Raw genomic sequence first — 20,838 nt, 5'->3', positions numbered from 1 at the left:
AGCTGGGATTACAGGCACCCGCCACCACGTCTGGCTAATTTTTATATTTTTAGTAGAGACGGGGTTTCACCATGTTGCCCAGGCTCATCTTGAACTCCTGACCTCAAGTGATCTGCCTGCCTTGGCCTCCCAAAGTGCTGGGATTACAGGCATGAGCCACAGCGCCGGGCAACCATTTACATTTAATATGTTGATACAGAAAGGTTTAAGTTTATCATCTTGCTATTTCTTCTTATTTATCCCATTTGCTTGCTCTTTTTTTCTTTTTTGCTAGCTTCTCTCTTTTTTATTGAAGTACTACTCCACAATGCTGCCTTCTTTTAGACTGAGTACCCGATGCCATTTTACCTCCACAGTGGAGATAATAATATTAGACCATGTCACATATAGTGTAAGAGTCTACCTTACACTAGGTCTAAGTTACCTAGTAACTTCTATTTCCCTCCATCATTTTTATGTTTTATGAAAATGTTATTACTTTCATATATTTAATTCTGCATGTGCTAAGAACTCCACAATGTACTGTTATATTTGCTTGAACCAGTTATCATTTAAAGAGATTAAAAAGGTAAAAATGGGCCGGGCATGGTGGCTCACACCTGTAATCCCCAGCACTTTGGAAGGCCAAGGCGGGTGGATCACCTGAGGTCAGGAGTTCGAGACCAGCCTGGCCAACATGGTGAAACCCCGTCTCTACTAAAAATACAAAAATTAGCCGGGCGTGGTGGCGGGCACCTGTAGTCGTAGCTACTTGGGAGGCTGAGGCAGGAGAATCACTTGAACCTGGGAGGCGGAGGTTGCAGTGAGCTGGGATCGCGCCATTGCACTCCAGCCTGGGTGACAGAATGACACATTGTCTCAAACAAAACAAAAAAAAACCCAAAAAAGTAAAAAATTTTTTTGAATTTACCTATATGTTTACAATTTTTGGTACTCCTTTGTGCAGATCCAAATTTCCATCTCATGTCATTTTCCTTTTGCCCGAATAACTAACATTTCTTGTAGCGTAGATCTGCTAGTGAAGAATCCTGTTGGGTTTTGTCTAAAAAAATCTGTTTCTTGTCCTCATTTTTAAATGATAAGGAAATAAACCTGGGGTCTCAGTTCCTCTTCCCCGCCCCTCACTGAGCAGAGTTCTTATGCACTGCTGCCATGTGGGAGGTGGAGATGGGTTCAGAGGTTTGTGAAAAGCTTGGCACTGCACGCCCACTCCACAGGGCACCTTTAGAGGCTTCTTGGGGAAGCTGGTTGGGTAGCTCTGACTCCTTGCATCTCTGTGTGTCCTTGGGAATGTCAGGTGGAAGATCGATGTGCATTTGCAAATGGGAGTGAGTGTGAGAAAAGAAAAATGTGGGGTTGTGGCTGGTAGGGTGTGTTCAGGGGGCAATGGTGACCTCTGTTTTCTGTGCTTTCCCAACAGTTCTGGGACTGTGGGGAATGCAATTGTTCTGTATCCCTTTTGTATTTTGGAAGTTCTCCGTGAAGTCTAACTGCAGGTCATATTGTCATTTAGTCTAGAGTTGGAGGATGGATATAATTTCATGAGTATGAAATAATATGCAGAGTTGTTGGACACCAATTACTGGGCCCACCCACTCCACCAGAACTCAGGTCTCCTTCATTTGACTCCCACCGGCAACGTCACTCACTTTAACACCTGAATTACTCTCTCTTAGATACCAGAGGGGAAACGGAGGCATGCAGGTGAGAATGTGGCAGCAGTCCCTAAAAGTCACTTCTGGTGCTGGCCCTGGCTCATCCGTGCCCTGGGGGAGGAATGCAAGTGTCAGAGCTGCGGAAAGGAGCTGAGATCTAGCAGGGCTCGCCCCTATCAACCTCCGCCTCTAACAAGGGCCACACAGCACGTAGGGGAGATTAGGCCGATCTGCCTGCCTCATCGCGGGAGGCCAGGAGGGTGGAAGGCAGTGGATCGCGCCCTAGCGAGCAACCCATATGCTCTGGAAGTGTGGTTCAACTTTCACCAGGCTACTGCGGGCGGCCGGCCGGCTGTCAGCGGGCACTCCGTCCCCAGGAGCTGTCCGCAAGCGCGGGGCGGTGGGCACCGCGGGGAACAGCCCCCGGACAGCCAGTGGCACGCGGAGCCCTCGGAGAGCGCAGGCCCTGCTTTCCCGTAGGAACACTCGTGGGCATCGGGTGGCCCACTTCGCCCCCGCGCTCTAGACGCACTTTCCTGCCGCCTGGCGATGTCCGAAGTGCATATCAGAGCCTGGACTTGGTCTTCCCGGCGCTGCCAGACCGCTGAGCCTCCCCGCACGTGGTGGAGCGCAGGCGGGGCGCCAGCTGCGCGGGAATCCGGGCGAGCGCGCTCCACCCGGGCAGTGCGGGCCTGGAGCGCCCTCTGGCGGGACGGGGCGCGGCGTTGCGCGTCTCCAGCCTTGGGATTGGCCCGGACTCGCCTTCAACGCACCGGACAGCGCTGCCAGGAGGCAGAGCTCTGAAAACATCGACAACGACGCCTCTCTCTTCAGTGCCCGCACTGCGTCCCAGGCTGACGCCAAGGAGGCCCAAGACAGCCCTGGGTGGCCATTAGGACGGGTCTGGAGGGGACATCAGTGTGGACATCTAGTTGCTGGGCCTGGGGTCACAGCCCCCTTTCTTGTCTGAAGTGGCCACTGCCCGGAGGAGCTGCGCTGTGCGCCTTGGTGTGCCATCACCTAACCGCCATCGCGGCTGAGCCCACCTCCTTTCCCGGACATTAGAGGACGAGGGGTGCGAAGGTCGGGGAAAGCTGGGGGCATCCAGATATCCAGAGTAGAGGAGGGGCCTCTTCCCTGCGTGGATGTGCATGGGAGGGATTCCAGGAATTTAATTTTCTTTTCTTTTGAGATGGAGTCTCGCTCTGTCACCAAGCTGGAGTGCAGTGGCGCGATCTGGGCTCACTGCAACCTCCGCCTCCCGGGTTCAAGGGATTCCCCTGCTTCAGCCTCCCTAGTAGCTGGGACTGCAGGCGCGTGCCACCACACCTGGCTAATTTTTTGTATTTTAGTAGAGACAGGGTTTCACCATGTTGGCCAGGATGGTCTCGATCTCCTGACCTCGTGATCTGCCCGCCTTGGCCTCCCAAAGTGCTGGGATTACAGGCGTGAGCCACCGCGCCTGGCCGAATTTTCTTTTTTCTTTTTTTTTTCTGGAGTCATCATCTCTCCACTCGCAGATAGGGAGTCAGCGTGGTTTGTATGCAGGTGGGAGGGATTGAGCCCCTGAAAATGGTTAGGATTGTCTCTGGCCTCAGCCTTGGTACACACATCACAGGACAAATCAAGCAGACAGTGGTGAGTCCGCCACAGTGGGCAAATTTCTACCCGTGCCAGACAGTGCACAGGATCTTTTGTTTTTTTTCTCTCTCTCTCTTCCTTTTGAGACAAGGTCCTGCTCTGTCACCCAGGCCGGAGTGCAGTGGCGTGATCTCCACTCACTGCAACCTCCGCCTCCTGGGCTCAAGCGATTTTCCCACCTCAGCCTCCCCAGTAGCTGGGATTACAGGCTCAAGCCACTGCCCCCCGCTAATTTTTGTATCTTTTTGGGTAGAGATGGGTTTTCGCCATGTTGCCCAGGCTGGTCTTGAACTCCTGGGCTCAAGCCATGTGCCCGCCTTGGCCTCCCAAAGTGCTAGGATTACTGGCGTGAGCCACCTTACCTGGTGGGGTACAGGATTTTAAATTAAATTAATTTTTTTTTTTAATTTTTAGAGACAGAGTCTTGCTCTGTCGCCCAGGCTGGAGTGCAGTGCAGTGGCATGATCTTGGCTCACTACAATCTCTGCCTCTAGAGTTCTGGCGATTCTTGTGCCTCAGCCTCTCTAGTAGTTGGGATTACAGGCGTGCACCACCACACCCAGTTAATTTTTTCTATTTTTAGTACAGACAGGGTTTTGCTGTGTTAGCCAGGCTGGTCTTGAACTCCTGGCCTCAAGTGATCTGCCTGCTTTGGCCTCCCAAAGTGCTGGGATCACAGGCGTGAGCCACTGCGCCTGGCCTAAATTTTTCGTCTTTAAGACGGGGTCTCTCTCTCTCTGTCACCCAGGCTGGAATGCAGTGGCACAATCATAGCTCACTGCAGCCTTGAACTCCTGGGCTCAAGTGAGCCTCCAGCCTCAACTTTCTAAGTAGCTGGGACTACAGGCTGATGCGACCATGCCCGACTTGGCACAGGATTTAAATATGGCCCTGGACAAGTCACTGGCCTTCTCTGGCCTTCCCAGGTAAGCTTGGACTTTCTGGGACGCTTCAAGTTCAAATCATCAGTGGTACAACTGTTGAACAATATGAGGAACGCTGCGGGTTACTGGGCCTGTGTGGACCCGTTTTGGATTCTAAGCTGGGTCCTGGGCAGAAGTTGGAGGCTGGGGCAGCTGCAAGCAGGACAGGCAGGTGGCCAGAGGGCCCAGCAGCTTCAGCACTGAGGACTGGACTGGGTCGCCACGCCCAAAGGAAGGATAATTACTCACCTCCCACTCAAGAAGCAGGCGGCAGAACTGTTTTGGAGAGCATGGCTTGGGGCCTGGGACCTATGTTCATGCGGTCCAGACGGAGATCCATGAGAGTTAAGACTCTTTCTAGATATCAGGTAGCACTTCTGATTACAAAACTTTTGCACATGGTCTCCTCTCTGCTTTACAACAGCTCAGGAAAGTAGGCCCAAACATCCACTTTAATAGATGAGGGAGCTCAGAGGGGGTAACCAACCCCTCCAGGTCACACAGCCAGGGAGGGGGTTGAGCCAAGGTTCAAACCACTGCCTCGGTTGTTGCAGATACATCCCTGCAGACACCTTTATTGAAGAGGGACCCTGAAGGCTGAACGGCCAACACAGAAGAGGAGGCACTTGGGAGTAAGGGTGATTTATGGCCCTGGGAGGGCCCAGTGCAGGTAGGATGGGAGCTAAGGTAAGGCTGGGCCATGCCTAGCTGCAAGCAAATTTACTTAAAAAACAAAAAACAAAAAACATTACTTTGTCTAAACCTTAAGTTTGTGGTGGCATTCAAGTCCCATCATAGCCCATCTATCCAGACTCATCTGCCTGGGATCCCCGTCTTGGGACTAGTGGTCACTGGCCTGCTTCCTGGTCAATTAGCTTCCAGGACTAGGGGGAGGTGTGAGGAGCCTAGAGTGCAAAATTTAAGAAGCACTCAGTCTCAGGGGCGTGCAGGTGCAGGGTAGCGACGGCAGGACTCTAAGAGTGAGTCTCTTTCCTCCCCGTTTCCCCGTCCTACTTTCACTCTAAGCATTTAGTTCCCAGGGGACAGAGACGACTTCTTCATTAGAAGACCCCGGGGGGTCCCCAGCCCGGAAGGGCTCACAGTTGGAGCTCAAACATTTGCCACTGTTCAGGCTCATCTTTCTTTCCCCAGTGAAAAATGGCCTAGGTTGGGAAGGGCAGGTTCCTGTCTACTGCGTGATCCAACCGATTCTGGTTTGCCCAATGTCTGGACTTGTCCTTTGCCAAGAATAAGCAGATGAGATGGGCGGATGAACCCCAATGTCCCTGCAAGATTCAGGAAGTCCCAGCCAGAAAGTAAAGGACGTTTAGTTCCATGTATTGTTTTCTTTTTTACATGCGGGGCAACACACCTGGACAGTGTCGATGGCTTGCTCCAAGCCACACGGCCGCGTAGGGACAGGGACTGGGCTACATAACAAGTTCTTCGACGCTGTGATCTAATCAAGGAAAACCTGGGACGCAGCTACTAGATGCGCATCGAGTGTATCGACGCTCTACTTACGAGGACTGGAACAGTGAGCAGGATCAGTCCATTGCTTTTGCCTACCTGCTGAGCGCTGATTGGTCCCTGTTAAGGAAACGGAAAAAGGGGCGTGCACGCGGGCGCGGCTGCGTGAGAGGCGCGCGGCGGCGCGGTTAACAGTCTCCTTCCACAAGACCATGGCGTCGCTCAAATGTAGCACCGTCGTCTGCGTGATCTGCTTGGAGAAGCCCAAATACCGCTGTCCAGCCTGCCGCGTGCCCTAGTGAGCGGGGAGGTCGCGGGGTCCGGGGGCGCGGGTGTCCGGCCACGGCGGGAGGGCGGGAGGCCGGGCGGCCGGGCGGCCGGGCGGGAGCCGGCGGGCTGCTGGAGGGGCCGGGGACCCTCGGGGCTGACGCGGCCTGTGGCCTCTGTTGTTACAGCTGCTCGGTAGCCTGCTTCCGGAAGCACAAAGGTGAGCCCCGTCCCCGCCAGCCCTCGTACCACTCTGCGCACGGGGCAGCCCCCACGTCCAGCCTCCGTCTTGGGGGCGTGGACCCTTGGGCTGCCCTTCCTTTCCCGCCTCGGGTCTCCGCGGGTTCTGCAGGAACCTTGCTTCCTCTGACTTGGTCCCTGGTGTCCCTGTGTGTCGGACAGTTCCCTCTGTTGTCCCTGCTTGTAATCGCTCTCAGAGTTTTGGTCAGTAGCCTTTCTTCTACCCCGCTCCTCCTTCTGCGTTCTACTCTTTTTTGCTTAGAAATAGTTTCCGATTGCTTTTCCCACCGAGGTCTACCCTAGCAGTTTCTTCCTCAGTATTCTGATGTAGCCCCTCACCATTTGGCTGAAACTGCGCTAACTTTAACAGTATTTTCACTCGTGTAAATAATGTCTTGTTAGAAACAAAGAGGTAAGTCCATGTACAATACAAGGAGACGTCCTTGATTTGTTAAGAGAAAAAAAGAACCAAGTAAGTTCTGTGTATGATGTGAACACACTTTTGTACAGTTAAAAAGAAGTGACCTGGCCGGGCGAGTTGGCTCACGCCTGTGGTCCCGGCACTTTGAGAGGCCAAGGCGGGTGGATTACCTGAGCCCAGGAGTTCGAGACCAGCCTGGCCAACATGGTGAAACTCCGTCTCAACTAAAAATACAAAAATTAGCCGGGCGAGGTGCGCGCCTGTAATCCCAGCTACTCAGGAGGCTGAGGCAGGAGAATCGCTTGAACCCGGGAGGCGGAGTTTGCAGTGAGCCGAGATCGCACCACTGCACTCCAGCCTGGGCTACAGAGCCAGAATCAGTCTGGAAAAAAAAAGAAAAAAAAAAGTTTGATGTAGGTGGGGCGCGGTGGGTCACGCCTGTAATCCCAGCACTTTGGGAGGCCGAGGCGGGCGGATCATTTGAGCTCAGGAGTTTGAGACCAGCCTGGGCAACATGGCGAAACCCCGTCTCTATAAACAAACAAAGCTAGGCGTGGCGGCCTGTGCCAGTGGTCCCAGCTACTCAGGAGGCAGAGGTGGGAAGATCGCTTGAGCAGCCTGGGAGGAGGAGGTTGCAGTGAGCCAGGATCGTACCACTGCACTCCAGCCTGGGAGACAGCGAGGCTGTCTCAAAAAAAAAAAAAAAAAAAAAAAAAAAAAAGCTTGATGTAGATTCTTTCAGCTTATTTCCACTCTTGTACCAATATATAGAACTTTTTTTTTTTAGCTTTTAGAATCTCAGCAATGAGACTGTACGCAACATCCTCATTTGAGTTTATATGTTGGGCACTTTTTAAAACCTAGTGCATACAGGCTGGGCACAGTGGCTCATGCCTGTAATCCCAGCACTTTGGGATGCCAAAGTGGGTGGATCACCTGAGGTCAGGAGTTCGAGACCAGCCTGGCCAACATTATGAAACCACATCTCTACTAAAAATACAAAAATAAGCTGGGTGTGGAGGCGCCCGCCTGTAATCCCAGCTACTTAGGAGGCTGAGGCAGGAGAATTGCTTGAACCATGGAGACGCAGGTTGCGGTGAGCCAAGACTGCACCACTGCACTCCAGCCTGGGCAACAGAGTGAGACTCCATCTAAAAGAAAATTAAAATTAAAAAAATTAAAAATAAAGACTAGTGCATACAAGTTCTAGCTCACTGACTTAAAGGACTGTATGTTATTTCATTATATAGTTGGTACGACCGTTATTTATATAAAGCCTCCTATTGGTTGATTTTTCTTTTTAATATTTGTTTTTAATTGACACATAATTGCATACAATTTGAGTTACAGTGTGATACTTCGATACCTGTATACAATGTTTAAGGATCAAATTAGGGTAATTAGCATATTCGCCCCAAATAATCATTTCTTCATGTTGGGAACACTCGCAATCCTCTCTTGTAGCTATTTGAAAGTATAAATTGCTGCCAACATGGTCACACTAAGGTACTGTGTAACACTAGAACTTATTCCTCCCATCTGGCTGTAATTTTGTATCCATTAAGCGACTTCTCCCTAGCCCCCTACACTCTACTCTTCCTAGCCTCCAGTTACCACTATTCTGCTCTCTACTTCTGTGAAATCAACTTGCTTAGCATCCACATGTTAACAAGAACATCTTATGGTGCCTGGCTTGTTTCACTTAACGTTATGTTCTTTGGGCTCATCCATGTTCCTGCAAGTGACAGGATTTCATGGTTTTTTATGGCTAATATCCAGTGTATATATGTACCACATTTCTTTATCCATCTGTTGGTGGATCCTTAGGTTCGTTCCTTATCTTGGCTGTTGTGACTAGCAGTAAACGCAGGAGTGCAGGTATCTCTTCGGCAGACTGATTTCATTTCCTTTGGATATATACACAATAGTGGGATTGCTGGATCATATGGTAGTTCTATTCATAGTTTTTTTTTTAGGAACCTCTATGCTGTTTTCCATAATGACTATACTAATTTACATTCCCAATAACAGTGCAGTGTATAAGAGTTCCCTTTTCTCCACATCCTTGCCAACATGTTTTTTTCTTTTTGATAATAGCCATTCTTACTGTGGTGAGATGATACCTCATTGTGGTCTTGACTTGCATGTCCCTAATGATTAGTGATGTTGAACATTTTTTCATGTACTTCTTGGCCATTTGTATGTCTTCTTTTGAGAAGTGTCTGTTTGGGTCATTTGCCCATTTTTTTTTTTTTTTTTTGAGACGGAGTCTTGCTCTTGTCGCCCAGGCTGGAGTACAGTGGCGCAGTCTCTGCTTACTGCAACCTCCGCTTCTGGGGTTCAGGTGATTCTCCTGCCTCAGCCTCCAGAGTAGCTGGGATTACAGGTGCCTGCTGGCTGATTTTTGTATTTTTAGTAGAGACAAGGTTTCACCATGTTGGCCAGGCTGGTCTTGAGCTCTTGACCTCAGGTGATCCACCTGCCTCGGCCTCCCAAAGGGCTGGGATTACAGGTGTGAGCCACCATGCCCGGCCCATTTGTCCACTTAATTTTTTTTTTTTGGCTGTTGAGCTCCTTGTGTATTCTAGATATTAACCCTTTGTCAAGTGAATATTTTGCAAATATTTTCTCCCATCCTGTGGGTTGTCTCTTCATTCTATTGTTTCCTTTGTTGTACAGAAGCTTTTTTGTGTAATAGAATTCCATTTGCCTATTTTTGCTTTTCTTACCTGTGTTTTTGAGATTTTATTCATAAAATCTTTGCCTAGACCAATGTCCTGAAGCATTTCCCCTGTGTTTTCTTGTAGTAGTTTCAGGTCTTACATTTAGGTCTTTAATCCATTTTGATGTTTATATATGGTGACAGATAAGGATCTAGTTTCATTCTTCTGCATATGGTTATTCTTACAGTTATCCTATTTTTCCAGTACCATTTATTGAAGAGTGCTTTTTTTCCCAGTATATGCTTTTGGTGCCTTTGTGAAAAGTCAGTTGGCTGTAAATGTGTGAATTTATATCTGGGTTCTCTATTCTGTTCCATTGATCTATGTGTCTATTTTTATGCTAGTACCATGCTGTTTAGATATTATAGCTTTGTAGTATATTTCGAGGCCAAGTAGTGGTGATGCCTCCAGCTTTGTTCTGTTTGCTCAGGATTGCTTTGGCTATTGGGGGTCTTTTGTGGTTCCATATTAATTTTAGAATTTTTTTTGACATTTCTGTGAACAGTATCATTGGTATTTTGATAGGGATTGCATTGACTCTAGATTACTTTGGGTAGTATGGTCATTTTAATATTTATTTTTCTTATTGGTGGATATTTACATTAATTTTGCCTTTGTTGCTGCTATAGGCAGTGTTAAAGTGGTATTTAATAAATAATAATTTTTATCAGAAATTTCTAATAGCCACATCTGTTGTACACTTTTCATTTGTCTTTTTTATTTTTTTTGCAACAAAGTCTTGCTCTGTCACCCAGGCTGGAGTGCAGTGGTGCTCACTATAGCCTTGACTTCCTGGGCTCAGGCAGTCCAACCTCAGCCTCCCAAGCAGTTGGGACTGCAGGCGTGTGCCACCATGCCTGGCTTATTTATTTTTAATTTTAATTTTTGTGGAGATGAAGTCTCACTGTATTGCCTGGGCTGGTCTTGAATTCCTGGGCTCAAGTGATCCTTCCACCTTGGCCTCCCAAAGCGTTGGGATTACAGACGTGAGCTACCCGTGCCCAGCCTGTCATCTTTCTTGATTCCCATGAATATCTGCTGTGTTTGGCTGCTTCTTTCTTGACATTCTTTGGAGGCTGGGAAGATACCGCTCTGTGGTATTCTCTCCTCCCTTTCTCCCTTCGAAGTCCTAACCAGGCCTGACCCTGTTATAGCTTCTGAGGTCAGATGAGATAGGGTGCATTCAGGGTGGCATTGCTGTAGATTCTCGTTTTCTTTTTTTTCCTTTTTTCGAGACAGGGTCTTGCTCTTTTGCCCAGGATGGAGTGCAGTGGTGTGATCACAGCTCATTGCACCCTTGGCCTCCTGGGCCCAAGTGATCCTCCCACCTTAGCCTCCTGAGTAACAGAGACAAACTTTATCTCTTTTTCGTAGAGACAGGGTCTCACTGTATTGCCTAGGCTGGTCTTGGACTCCTGGGCTTAAGCAGTCCTCCTGCCTCGACCTCCCAAATTGCTGGGATTACAGGCAGGAGCCACTGTGCCCAGCTTCTCCTTCCTTTTGCTAGATCTCTCTCTTGAAATGTGGTCCTTGACTTTTATTCCTAGGTAGGTGATCTCTCTTTCACTTTAAACTTTTTTTTTCTTCTTGCTGACATCCAACTCTTTAGCTCCAGCCTCTTTTTGAGCCCCTTAGACACAAATGTATTTTGGGGTCAGGTACAACCAGAAAATTCACCTCTCCTTCAGTCCCTCCTGCTGTGTTCCTTACACATATAGCATAGCCGTAAAGTTAGACCTGGATTCCAAATCTGCCTCTGCTACTTACTAGCTGTGGACCCCAATGGACAAGTTTATTACAAGAAAATTTAATCCTTTCATCTGTAAGTGGAATTAACAGTCTCCATGTCATGGGGGCTTTGTAAAGGTTCATTGAGCCACTATGTATCTCACTGTGTACCTGGCACAGTGCTTGGCACTTAGTCACTGGCAGCTGTTGTAACTGCCACCTACCTGACTAGAACCTTTCCGTAGCATATTGTCAAATCTACATCTTAAGTCTCTACAATCTGGTCCTGCCTTTATGTCCTCAGAACCCTTTCCTGTGACTTCATGCTCTGTTGATACTGTCACCCAGGCTGGAGTGCAGTGGCACAATCACAGCTCACTGCAGCCTTGACACACTGGGCTTAAGGGATCCTCCTGCCTCAGCCTCCCAAGTAGCTGAGACCACATGTGTGTACCACCATGCCTGGATGATTTTTTTTATTTTCTGTAGAGACATAGTCTTGCTAGGTTGCCCAGGCTGGTCTCAAACTCCTGGGCTCAAGTGATCCTCCCACCTTGGCCTCCGAATGTTAGGATTACAGGCGTGAGTCAGCACAGCCGGCCTTCTGTTGACTCTGTAAGTTCTTTGGTGGTTTTGCCCCTAGTTTTATCCCATCTGGTATCTGGTTTACAGCAGCTATTTCAAACACCCCAGTTAATTGTGGTGAGAATTTTGTAAGATTCGGCAGGGTAGGGAGGATGGGGACAGGTTCTTGGGGTACGTGAATGAGTCCTGCTTTCTCAGCCTGCTGGCAGTTTTCCTTAACCTCCCTCTTGCTTTGATCTCTCACTTCTTCCACATTCCTGGGCACCCACCCACATCCCTTACCCCAGACACTTGCTTCCTACCTAGATGCTACCTTGGTAGGGAGGTGCAGCCTTGTCGCTGAAATGGAGGTAATGTGGGCCTGGGATTTGTGTCTTTTTCAGAACAGTGCAACCCTGAAACTCGTCCTGTTGAGAAAAAAATAAGATCAGCTCTTCCTACAAAAACCGTAAAGCCTGTGGAAAACAAAGGTGGGTTGGTTGACTTCAAGCAAATCTACAAGGGACTTCACATAGAATAAGTCGAAAGGAAGGAAAAGGGGAGAGTGGGGCTGGTGAGGGAATCCAGAACAACAGCTTCATTGGGAAGGAACAGCTTCCTTAGCCCTGAGCATCAGGAGTGGGGCCATGTCATCATGGGTGATATTGAGGCAACAGCCTGAAAGCAGTATTCAGGAGAAGAAAAATGGGCAGAAGACAGAGATGAGAAAGGCCATGGCTGTGGTTTGGGGGTTTGTGGTGGGCCCTGCTGACAGGAGCCTTCTCTAGCCCACAGCTGCTGGTCTCCCTCCATGAATCTGGCTGGGACTGTCACCTGAACTCAGCCCAGGCAGGAGGCTTTCTTTGTCCTAGATCATCTCGCTGCTGCTGGGGGTTCAGAGCTCACAGCAGTAGTGGGCCGTCAACCCATCCGTCCAGCCATCTAAACGTTCTTTAATACCTCCTGGGTGTCAAGCACCATGCCGGGCTCTGAAAGCAGGCCCTCTGGTGCCACCAAAGAGGTACTGAACATTCACTCCAAAGGCATGGCCCATTTTTGCCCTTTGAGAAATTTCCAGGTTGGGTTCAGGCAATGCCAGCAGTTTCTGCCCATGCTGAAAGCACAGGAGATTCTACTTGGCTGGTTTTTACAGAGCATCCAGTTAATTGGCCCATCACAGGGTTGGAGCCATGTTGAGGTGGGGATGGGTATTAAGTTATTAGACAACCGGGGTCTAAGCCTAAAGACCACAGGACCACATATACAGTAAGGATGTGAACACTAGAGTGCATTTGTTAAAATCACTTAGCCTCTCTCTTCTAAAAAAGGAGTGTTAGTATAGTCACAAACTCCGGAGAAGAGGATTTTTGTCTGTACCTGCTTGAATACCCCTATCACTATCACATGTGCATGCACACATTTTTATCCTGTTGAAGTAGTGGTTAAAATCTGGTGCCCAGGCCTCCTTTTTAGCCATGAGCCATTGACTGTTTTGTATTCCTTAGATGATGATGACTCTATAGCTGATTTTCTCAATAGCGATGAGGAAGAAGACAGAGTTTCTTTGCAGAATTTAAAGAATTTAGGTAAGTCTGTGCTATGCTTGTCAATCGTTGAGATACATTTACTGTGTTGTAAGGATTGTGATTTTTAAAAAAGTTATTAAATTCTTGAATAAGTATGGCGTGTAGGGCTCTTACTATCTAGCCACATAATCTGTAAACATACAGGGTTTCACACCTCCCAGCCTGCCCACACCATTCCTTCTGCCTGGAATCCTGCTGGTCTTGTGGGTTGGCAAAATTCTGCTCCTCCTTCAAGCCTTGGTTCAAGTTTTCTTCACTCAGCTAAGCTTTTCTTGACCTTTTGTGTCTCTTTCAGAATTAGGCACTTTTTTGGTTTCCCATAGCAACTTGGACTTACTAGTAATAACTCACTGTTACATTTCATGGTAATTTGTCTCTCACATACCGATTTGTACAGCAGGGACCTGTATTCCCAGATCCCCAGTGCTCAGCTCACAGTCCAGCCCTTAACGCAAACTGGTTATCACATGATTTGATTTAGGGGGAAACAGGTGTTGCCATTTTTGTAGCACTGCTTATTCAGTCCTTACAACATTCTGTTACATGTGCATGGGGTCTGTTAATTTCATTCTTCCCATTTCACAGAATCATGTTAAAAGGTTATGCTTTGCACTTAAGTCTCATGGTAATGATTAGTTAGACTGAGTTTGGAGATGAGCTGGTAATAGGTGTGAAAAATTTTACAGACTGTAAAGTACCATGCAGGTATTATTGTTGGTTCCCTGCTACTGGTGCTGCTGCATGCCAAATCGCATGCTTAGACATCATTCAGAGTATTTCATATAGCCGTCTTCACCACTGGCAAGTTTTATGGCTAGAAAGAAAGAAAACATGCCAGCAGCTTAATGCTACTATTTGCTTTGTGATTGTGCTGATAAAGCATTTTTTTCTTAGCTGAAGTGGCACGAAGTTACAATATTTACAAAGATACCAAGAACTGGTATCTGTTACTGCATTTAATGTGGAAATAGTTTGATATGCTGGTCTTACCTTTCATTTTATAGAGGTGGGGTCTCGCCATGTTGCCCAGGCTGGTCTTGAACTCCTGAGCTCAAGCAATCTGCCCACCTTGACCTCCCCAGTTGCTGGTATTACAGGCATGAGCCACCACACCTTGCTGATAGTTTTATTACACTTGAAATAGTTCTTCACTTTTCAGCCATCTCCATGTGTTTCCACTTGAACTCAGACTGGCTTTTTTTCTTGTTAATTTTTAGGGGAATCTGCAACATTAAGAAGCTTATTACTCAATCCACACCTCAGGCAGTTGATGGTCAACCTCGATCAGGGAGAAGACAAAGCAAAGCTCATGAGAGCTTACATGCAAGAGCCTTTGTTTGTGGAGTTTGCAGACTGCTGTTTAGGAATTGTGGAGCCATCCCAGAATGAGGAATCTTAAGATAGATTATTGTGCTACTTGCTCAAGCGTGTGCTTGACTCCCGGAACCTGCCTGCTCCCTCTCCCAGGAGACCAGCTAGTGGGGGGCGGGGGAGCTCAGGCAAAAGAGGTTTCCAGGATGCAGATTAGGTCATGCAGGCCTTTACCGGCATTGATGTGGCTCATGTTTCAGGCAGACGTGGGGTCCTTAAGGTGGCAAGTCCTTTATGGAGAGAAAACTTGACATTCAGGTGATTGTTTTTAAATGTTTTACTTTTGGTACAGTTGATAGACATCATAAACGATATCAAGCTTACACTTCATATGGAGTTAAACTTGGTCAGTGTTAATAAAATCAAAACGTGATTCTACTGTACATTGCATTATTCATAATTTAATTGTTTGAAATTACATTAAATAGATCAACTAATTAAATACTAAAGTTTTGTTCCTTTTTAAAGAAAGTAACCACAAGATTTTTCCCAGCCCAAATTCCAGCGCCAATTTTAGGCCAACTTTGGCTGTTTTCTTCCAAAAGTGCTTATGTGGAATTGGGATCCCCAATGTAGTGACAGACAGTCATGACTGCTGCTGAGTTTGATCTGTGAAGGTAATGAAATGTGGCCCTGATGTTTCTTAACCCTGGTTTGGTAACTACCAGCCCTGACACCATCCGTGCTTGATGTAGCCTGGAACCCCAGGCCCACTGACGCACTGGGCACGGGGCTCTGGGTCGAGGGCTGGAGCCGTCACTGTTGTTCATGTGCATTTGGAGCACTGTGGGAATAGTCTGGCAGCTGTGTGCTGATTAAATGTCTTTGGCAAGGCAGGGGGCAGGAAAAGGCCTTGTGGAAACAAAGGCACCAAGGATCACCCCAGCCCAGTGAAGGCAGAAGAGGTCACGTGGATCAGCCTGTGTCTTTCCAGCAGAATCTGATTAAAGCCTGTAATGCTGTAGGGCGAAGGTTCAGGGCAGATGTCAGCATACCGCAGTGGAGACTTTCTGCAGTGAAACTTTATCGATCCCTAGAGGGGAGAGAGAGAGATGCAGCTTTAGCACTAGTTCCTGGGAGTGCCAGGGCTAAACAGAACCCCACAGAGCAGACGCTAAAAATGCAAGAAGGTATGGACAAGTACTAGTATTGGGGGCCACAGCAGGATTAAAATAGCATTACATCCACTCAGTGTGAGACAGATGAGGAAACCCTAGGAGGAGGCACTCCCTAAGAGGAATGTCTGTCACATTCCTATGACTGCTTAAAGCCAGAAGGGCAAAACATTTACCCTTCTGTTTAGCAGGCCTGTGGGTTTTCATGGGAGATTTCATCCAGATTAAGGCCTATAGTTATTCCTCTGAATGGAAATTTGGTGTTTCCTTTTGCCTTGTCATTTCACTTACTCCTTGCTGTGACTCCATGCAGTAGGTTGAGTATTAGCCCATTTTATAGACAGGCTCCGAGAAAATGTGTCTTAGCCAAGATCATCCAGTGAATGGGGCAGAACCAGGACCCAGACCCTGGGGTTCTACCTCCCAGTGCAACACACTTTCACCTTTCCTTGGCCACTTTATTTCTATGAGGCCTGGCTTACTGGGGTGACTCACAAAGCCCTGAGTGACACTGACTTCCTGAGTGTGCTGGCTGACTTTTCCCTGGATGCTTATATAAAAACAGCTGGGCACGGTGGCTCACACCTGTAATCCCAGCACTTTGGGAGGGCAAGGCAGGCAGACCACTTGAGGTCAGGAGTTTGAGACCAGCCTGGCCAATATGGCGAAACCCCGTCTCTATTAAAAATACGAAAAAAAAATATAGCCAGGCATGGTGGCACATGCCCTGTAGTCCCAGCTATTCGGGAGGCCGAGGCAGGAGAATCGCTTAAACCCACTGCATTCCATCCTGGGCGACAGAGACTCCGTCTCAAAAAATTAAATAACATGAAAAAAAAAAAAAAAACCCACAGAGAACTTGGACCACTGACCCTGCTTGTCATTTCGTCAGCCAGAAAAGGAAAAAACCAAGCAATACAATTTGGGGAAAACATGGTGCCAAATCCAGTGCCATTTGAGGTAACAAACTCCTCACAACCCAAGTTGTGATGTGGGACTAATTAGATTATTTGCTCTCAAGTCTTGGGTAGTTTCTTTTTTGCTATGTCTCGTGAATTTTTCCTCTTTTCTGTAATTGACCTTTTATTACCCTAAACCAAACTTTTTTTTTTTTTTAGATGGACTCTCGTCCTGTCACCCAGGCTGGAGTGCAGCGGCGCAATCTCGGCTCACTGCAACCTCTCCCTCCCAGATTCAAGCAATTCTCGTGCCTCAGCCTCCCGAGCAGCTGGGACTACAGGCACCTGCCACTACGCCCAACCAATTTTTGTATTTTTAGTAGAGATGGGGTTTCGCCATGTTGGCCAGGCTGGTCTTGAACTCCTGACCTCAGGTGATACACCCGCCTCGACTTCCCAAAGTGCTGGGATTATAGGCGTGAGCCACCGCTCCAGGCCCTAAGCTAAACTTTCATCACCTCCTGCTCCGGACTCATCTAAAGCCTTGGTTCTCACAGTGTGGTTCATGGAGCATCAGAATCAGCTGGGAGCTTGCTAGAAACGCAGCATTGCATTTGGAAATGGGACTAGAAGATTTAGAGATGCTGAAATAATTAGAAGCAGTTTTTAAAAAGATAAAGGGCTCTGGAAGATTCCCAGTTATAACAAAATAAATAATCCAAACCTGCAGCTGATTGGGACATGCAGCCCTCTGGTTTACCCAGTAGGGTTAGGGATGGATCTTGTCCCAGCCTCAGTCTCATTCCCGCTGTGAACTTGTAGGCTTTGCTCCTACTGTTCTCAGGAACAAAGCTGTCATGGCCATCACACACAACGTACCTGAGGCAGCGCTCGGATGGACGTGACACCAGCCTGGTCTTGTGCTGTCTGGACAGTGTAGCTACTGGGGCTGCCCCTGGGGAGCTGGAGGCAAGCCCAGACCACTAATTTCCTCTGAAAGCTGCCTACACCCATAGCCGTATTGGCCAGGACCAGTCCCAGGGGCCAGAGGCGGATTATTGCCTCCAGGAGCCTGGTCTGCAGCGGCGAGGTGCTCAGGGAACAGGGAACTTGAGAGAAGTGTTTTTCTTCCACACCATCCAGCTCTTTAGCAGCAAGGCAGGCCATTCTGATCTTAAAAAGCAAATATCCCTTTATAGCTTTAGATTTATCTAGCCCTCTTAGCAGAAAATGGAAATCAAAACTATCTTTAACAAATCATCTTAACAAGGTGAACCGAAGGCACCTGGTTGCAAACAGCTGGCTGCCCTGAACCAAACTGGTTCCATATGGCACAAGTCTATACACCCCAGGCAACTGTGCTTAGGCCTTACATATGCTACTTGAAAACAAGGTAAGGGTCCATCAAGATATAACTGATATGCCATAAAACCCAGTCTTCTAAAGTGTACATCCCAGAGTTTGGTATATTCCCAGAGTTGCTTATACCACTCTTCACCTACATAACCACCCTGCAGGGTAGGTGTTACTGTGCCCACTGCATACACGAGGAATATGAGGCTCACAGAGGCTGAACAACCTGCCCAAGGCCACCTGCATTGCAGTGGCAGAGCCAGCATTCCCACTTGGGTCCATCTGGTCCCCAAAATTGATCCACTGCCCACCCCGACTTCTTGGGTCTTACTTACTCTCCACTTCTGCCATGCACGCTTGATGACTGTGGCAGCTGCATGCAGCCTCTGGATGTGTTTCCGAGTTAACCAGGAACGAATGGCTAAGAGGTTTGCCCAGAAACAGGAAAGAGATAATAAAGGGGCCATTAGAGCTGTCAGTGACCTGGCTGCAGCAGCACGACAGTTGCTGTCAAAGTTTCAAATACGTTTTTTTTTCAATAAATTGCTACAAATAAGGTTCTAAAATCAATACATAAGGCAAAATTGGCTTTTAAACATTCCTTACACTGCCCACACACTTGAATACACCTACACAACACAGTGAAGGGGCACTGGGGAGAAGGACTGGCTGAGGGCCCAGCAGTCACTTCCCGTCTCAGGCTGGGTCCAGGTCAGCACCCAGGGAATGGGAGGGGTCTGGATTGTCTGTGCCTTTAAAAACTTTTTTTTTTGTTTTGTTTTTAATCCTCAGTTGAATTTGTTCGCTTTATGCATCCCTGATCTCACATCACCATATACCCAAACACTGATACAATTAATAGATGATGGTACTTTTTTTTCCCTTCTCTACAATTTCAGCATATTCTTTTTCTTTCGTGTTTTTTTTTTTTTTTTTTTTGAGACAGGGTCTTGCCCAGGCTGGAGTGCAGTGGCACGAACAGCTTATTGTAGCCTCCGTAAGGCTGTAGCTTCAATCTCCCAGGCTCAAGCAATCCTCTTGCCTCAGCCTCTGGAGTAACTGGGACTGGCATGTGCCACCAGGCACGGTTAATTATGTTTTTTTTGTTTTTGTTTTTGTTTTTGAGACAGAGTCTTGCTCTGTCACCCAGGCTGGAGTGCAATAGTGCAATCTCAGCTCACTGCAACCTCTGCCTCCTGGGTTGAGGTGATTCTCCTGCCTCAGCCTCCTGAGTAGCTAGGATTATAGGTGCATAATACCACACTTGGCTAATTTTTGTATTTTTAGTAGAAAGGGTTTTGCCATGTTGCCCGGCTGGTATGAAATTCCTGGGCTCAAGTGATCCTCCCACCTCTGCCTCCCAAAATGCTGGGATTACAGGAGCGAACTACTGTGCCCAGCTTCCTTATACAATTTTTCTAATGCCTATACACACACAAACACACCTTAAAAGGAGGGCATCGCCCTTAATATGTAGTTTGACATCTAGGTATGAATATCATTTTGGAAGTGGTTCTCCATTAAATTTATAATATTCTTCAAAAACACTTAGCTGCATCATAGGGATGGTCCAGTCCATCATTTGGCCATGATGTCACCACTGTTAGATATTTGGGTTCTTTCCAACACTTTTCCTTTTCAAAATAAGACCACTATGAACATGTTGGTTAATACATCTTTTCATTTGATGAACTCCTTTTGGTTTTTACCTTCTCCTTAAATTCATTCCAGCCCTAGAGCCCAGCAGGTAATGGTTTGAGTTGTCATAAAGGGAAAAAAAGTTGGCCTAAACAGCTGTCAGGGTCTGAGAAAGAGGAATTAAAGACAACGCTTAGCCTCCACTTCTTACAGAGAACCTTTGTTTGTGGAGTGACTTGGTTTCCATTGAACTGGAGAGACGTTATGAGTGAGGGGGACAGGGAATTTGAATCCCAGCACACCACAGGGACATCTCTTCAGGCTGGGACACAGCTTCAGGAGATGGGGACTCGACGAGCTATGTTTCAAAGGAAACCAACATCCTGTGGGGTCTGTGAGCAGTGCTGACAGGTGACCTGCCCACCTACCTGCCTGGATGAGCATGACGGCCCGCCGCTGCCGCTCCTGCTCTCGGTGCCGGTGTCGCCTCCAGCCACCCTGGATGCAGCGGGCACACTGCTCCAGCACCCGGGCACGCCCGCATTCCAGAAGCTCCAGCTGGGAGAAAAGGCATCCATTGAGGGCAGCCTCTTCTCCCCCTGCCCCCTCCTGCTGAGGAGAGCACACAGCTTGCCTCTGTAACCTCCTCATCCCCAAACCAGCTCACCATGGAGTCAGTCATGAACACCTTGGTCCTGCCACAGTGCATGGGGGCTGGCATGGCCTCAGCCGAGTCACCAGTTATGGCTGCTGCCTGAGTTAGGACTGGCAGAGTGTGGAGAATGTCCTGGATGAGAGGTTCAAGCGTGGCTTCCTCGCTGTGTGGACACCATTCTGGGGGAGGGAGATGGCCCCATCAGTGCATGGTCATCTCTACATGCCTCTGTGGCCTGAAGAAACTGGCTTTGGCCTCCCTAGCACTCTACAGGTCTCTTTCCTGCTGTTCTTGGCTCTAGCCACTTTCTCCTCGTTCTTCTTTTGGAGGAAGCCACAAACAGCCTCTCTATTGTCCCTCAGGGTGCTAGCTGTTCCGTGGAGCCTTGGAATACCCACTTGCGCCTGTGTGTCCTGGGGTGTCCCACAGCCTCTACTGCCATGAGTCCCTTTGGGCAGGCTGGCAGAGGGTGCTTGACACCTGGAAGGGTGACTCCTTCCAAGCTTGGAATCCCAGGCTGCTCAGCCAGCATTTGTTTCCAAGGCCCAAACACACATCCTGAGGGCCAAATAGGGCAGCTATAGGCCAC

At 48.2% G+C, this 20,838-nt stretch overlaps 2 protein-coding genes across 11 annotated transcripts in view; one reads left to right on the top strand and one right to left on the bottom strand.

Annotated features, from left to right (window-relative positions):
• The first annotated feature begins 3,007 nt into the window (after positions 1-3,007).
• On the top strand, positions 3,008-19,797 carry ZNHIT3 (zinc finger HIT-type containing 3). Of its 3 annotated transcripts, XR_008621770.2 has the most exons (6): positions 5,818-5,987; positions 6,145-6,176; positions 12,037-12,123; positions 13,138-13,218; positions 14,436-14,847; positions 16,823-16,960. XR_008621770.2 is itself a non-coding variant. In XM_003817959.5 (5 exons), the coding sequence occupies exons 1-5, from the start codon at positions 5,902-5,904 to the stop codon at positions 14,615-14,617; spliced, it is 468 nt and encodes a 155-aa protein (XP_003818007.1). In that variant the 5' UTR covers positions 3,008-5,901; the 3' UTR covers positions 14,618-14,972. The 3 variants fall into 3 exon arrangements, 2 of the variants coding, with proteins under 2 accessions (XP_003818007.1, XP_008969486.1); XM_003817959.5 differs by lacking the exon at positions 16,823-16,960 and having other exon boundaries at positions 3,008-5,987; positions 14,436-14,972; XM_008971238.4 differs by lacking the exon at positions 14,436-14,847 and having other exon boundaries at positions 5,613-5,987; positions 16,823-19,797.
• The window catches only part of MYO19 (myosin XIX), a 39,073-nt gene continuing 33,086 nt past the window's right edge, over positions 14,852-20,838 (bottom strand). For 6 of the 8 annotated variants that reach the window (XM_003817958.6, XM_034942053.3, XM_055102036.2 and 3 more), the window contains 5 exons: positions 20,262-20,428; positions 20,023-20,152; positions 18,292-18,377; positions 17,483-17,776; positions 14,852-15,622 (listed from right to left, as the gene is read on the bottom strand). In XM_003817958.6, coding sequence (XP_003818006.2) covers positions 15,467-15,622; positions 17,483-17,776; positions 18,292-18,377; positions 20,023-20,152; positions 20,262-20,428 — 833 coding nt within the window. In that variant the 3' untranslated portion in view covers positions 14,852-15,466. The remainder of the gene's footprint in view (positions 15,623-17,482; positions 17,777-18,291; positions 18,378-20,022; positions 20,153-20,261; positions 20,429-20,838) is intronic. The other 2 variants (XM_063599120.1, XM_063599119.1) reach the window with 1 other exon arrangement.

Source organism: Pan paniscus, chromosome 19, assembly GCF_029289425.2.
Source record: "Pan paniscus chromosome 19, NHGRI_mPanPan1-v2.0_pri, whole genome shotgun sequence".
NCBI classification, from domain to species: domain Eukaryota; kingdom Metazoa; phylum Chordata; class Mammalia; order Primates; family Hominidae; genus Pan; species Pan paniscus.
This window is presented reverse-complemented; position numbering and strand designations above follow the sequence as displayed.

Excerpts from the sequence above, each read along its gene's own strand:
- ZNHIT3 (XM_003817959.5), top strand. The coding sequence starts at position 5,902 with ATGGCGTCGCTCAAATGTAGCACCGTCGTCTGCGTGATCTGCTTGGAG. Across the intron at positions 6,177-12,036 it reads CTGCTTCCGGAAGCACAAAG|AACAGTGCAACCCTGAAACT; the intron begins GTGAGCCCCGTC and ends TGTCTTTTTCAG. Across the intron at positions 13,219-14,435 it reads GCAGAATTTAAAGAATTTAG|GGGAATCTGCAACATTAAGA; the intron begins GTAAGTCTGTGC and ends GTTAATTTTTAG.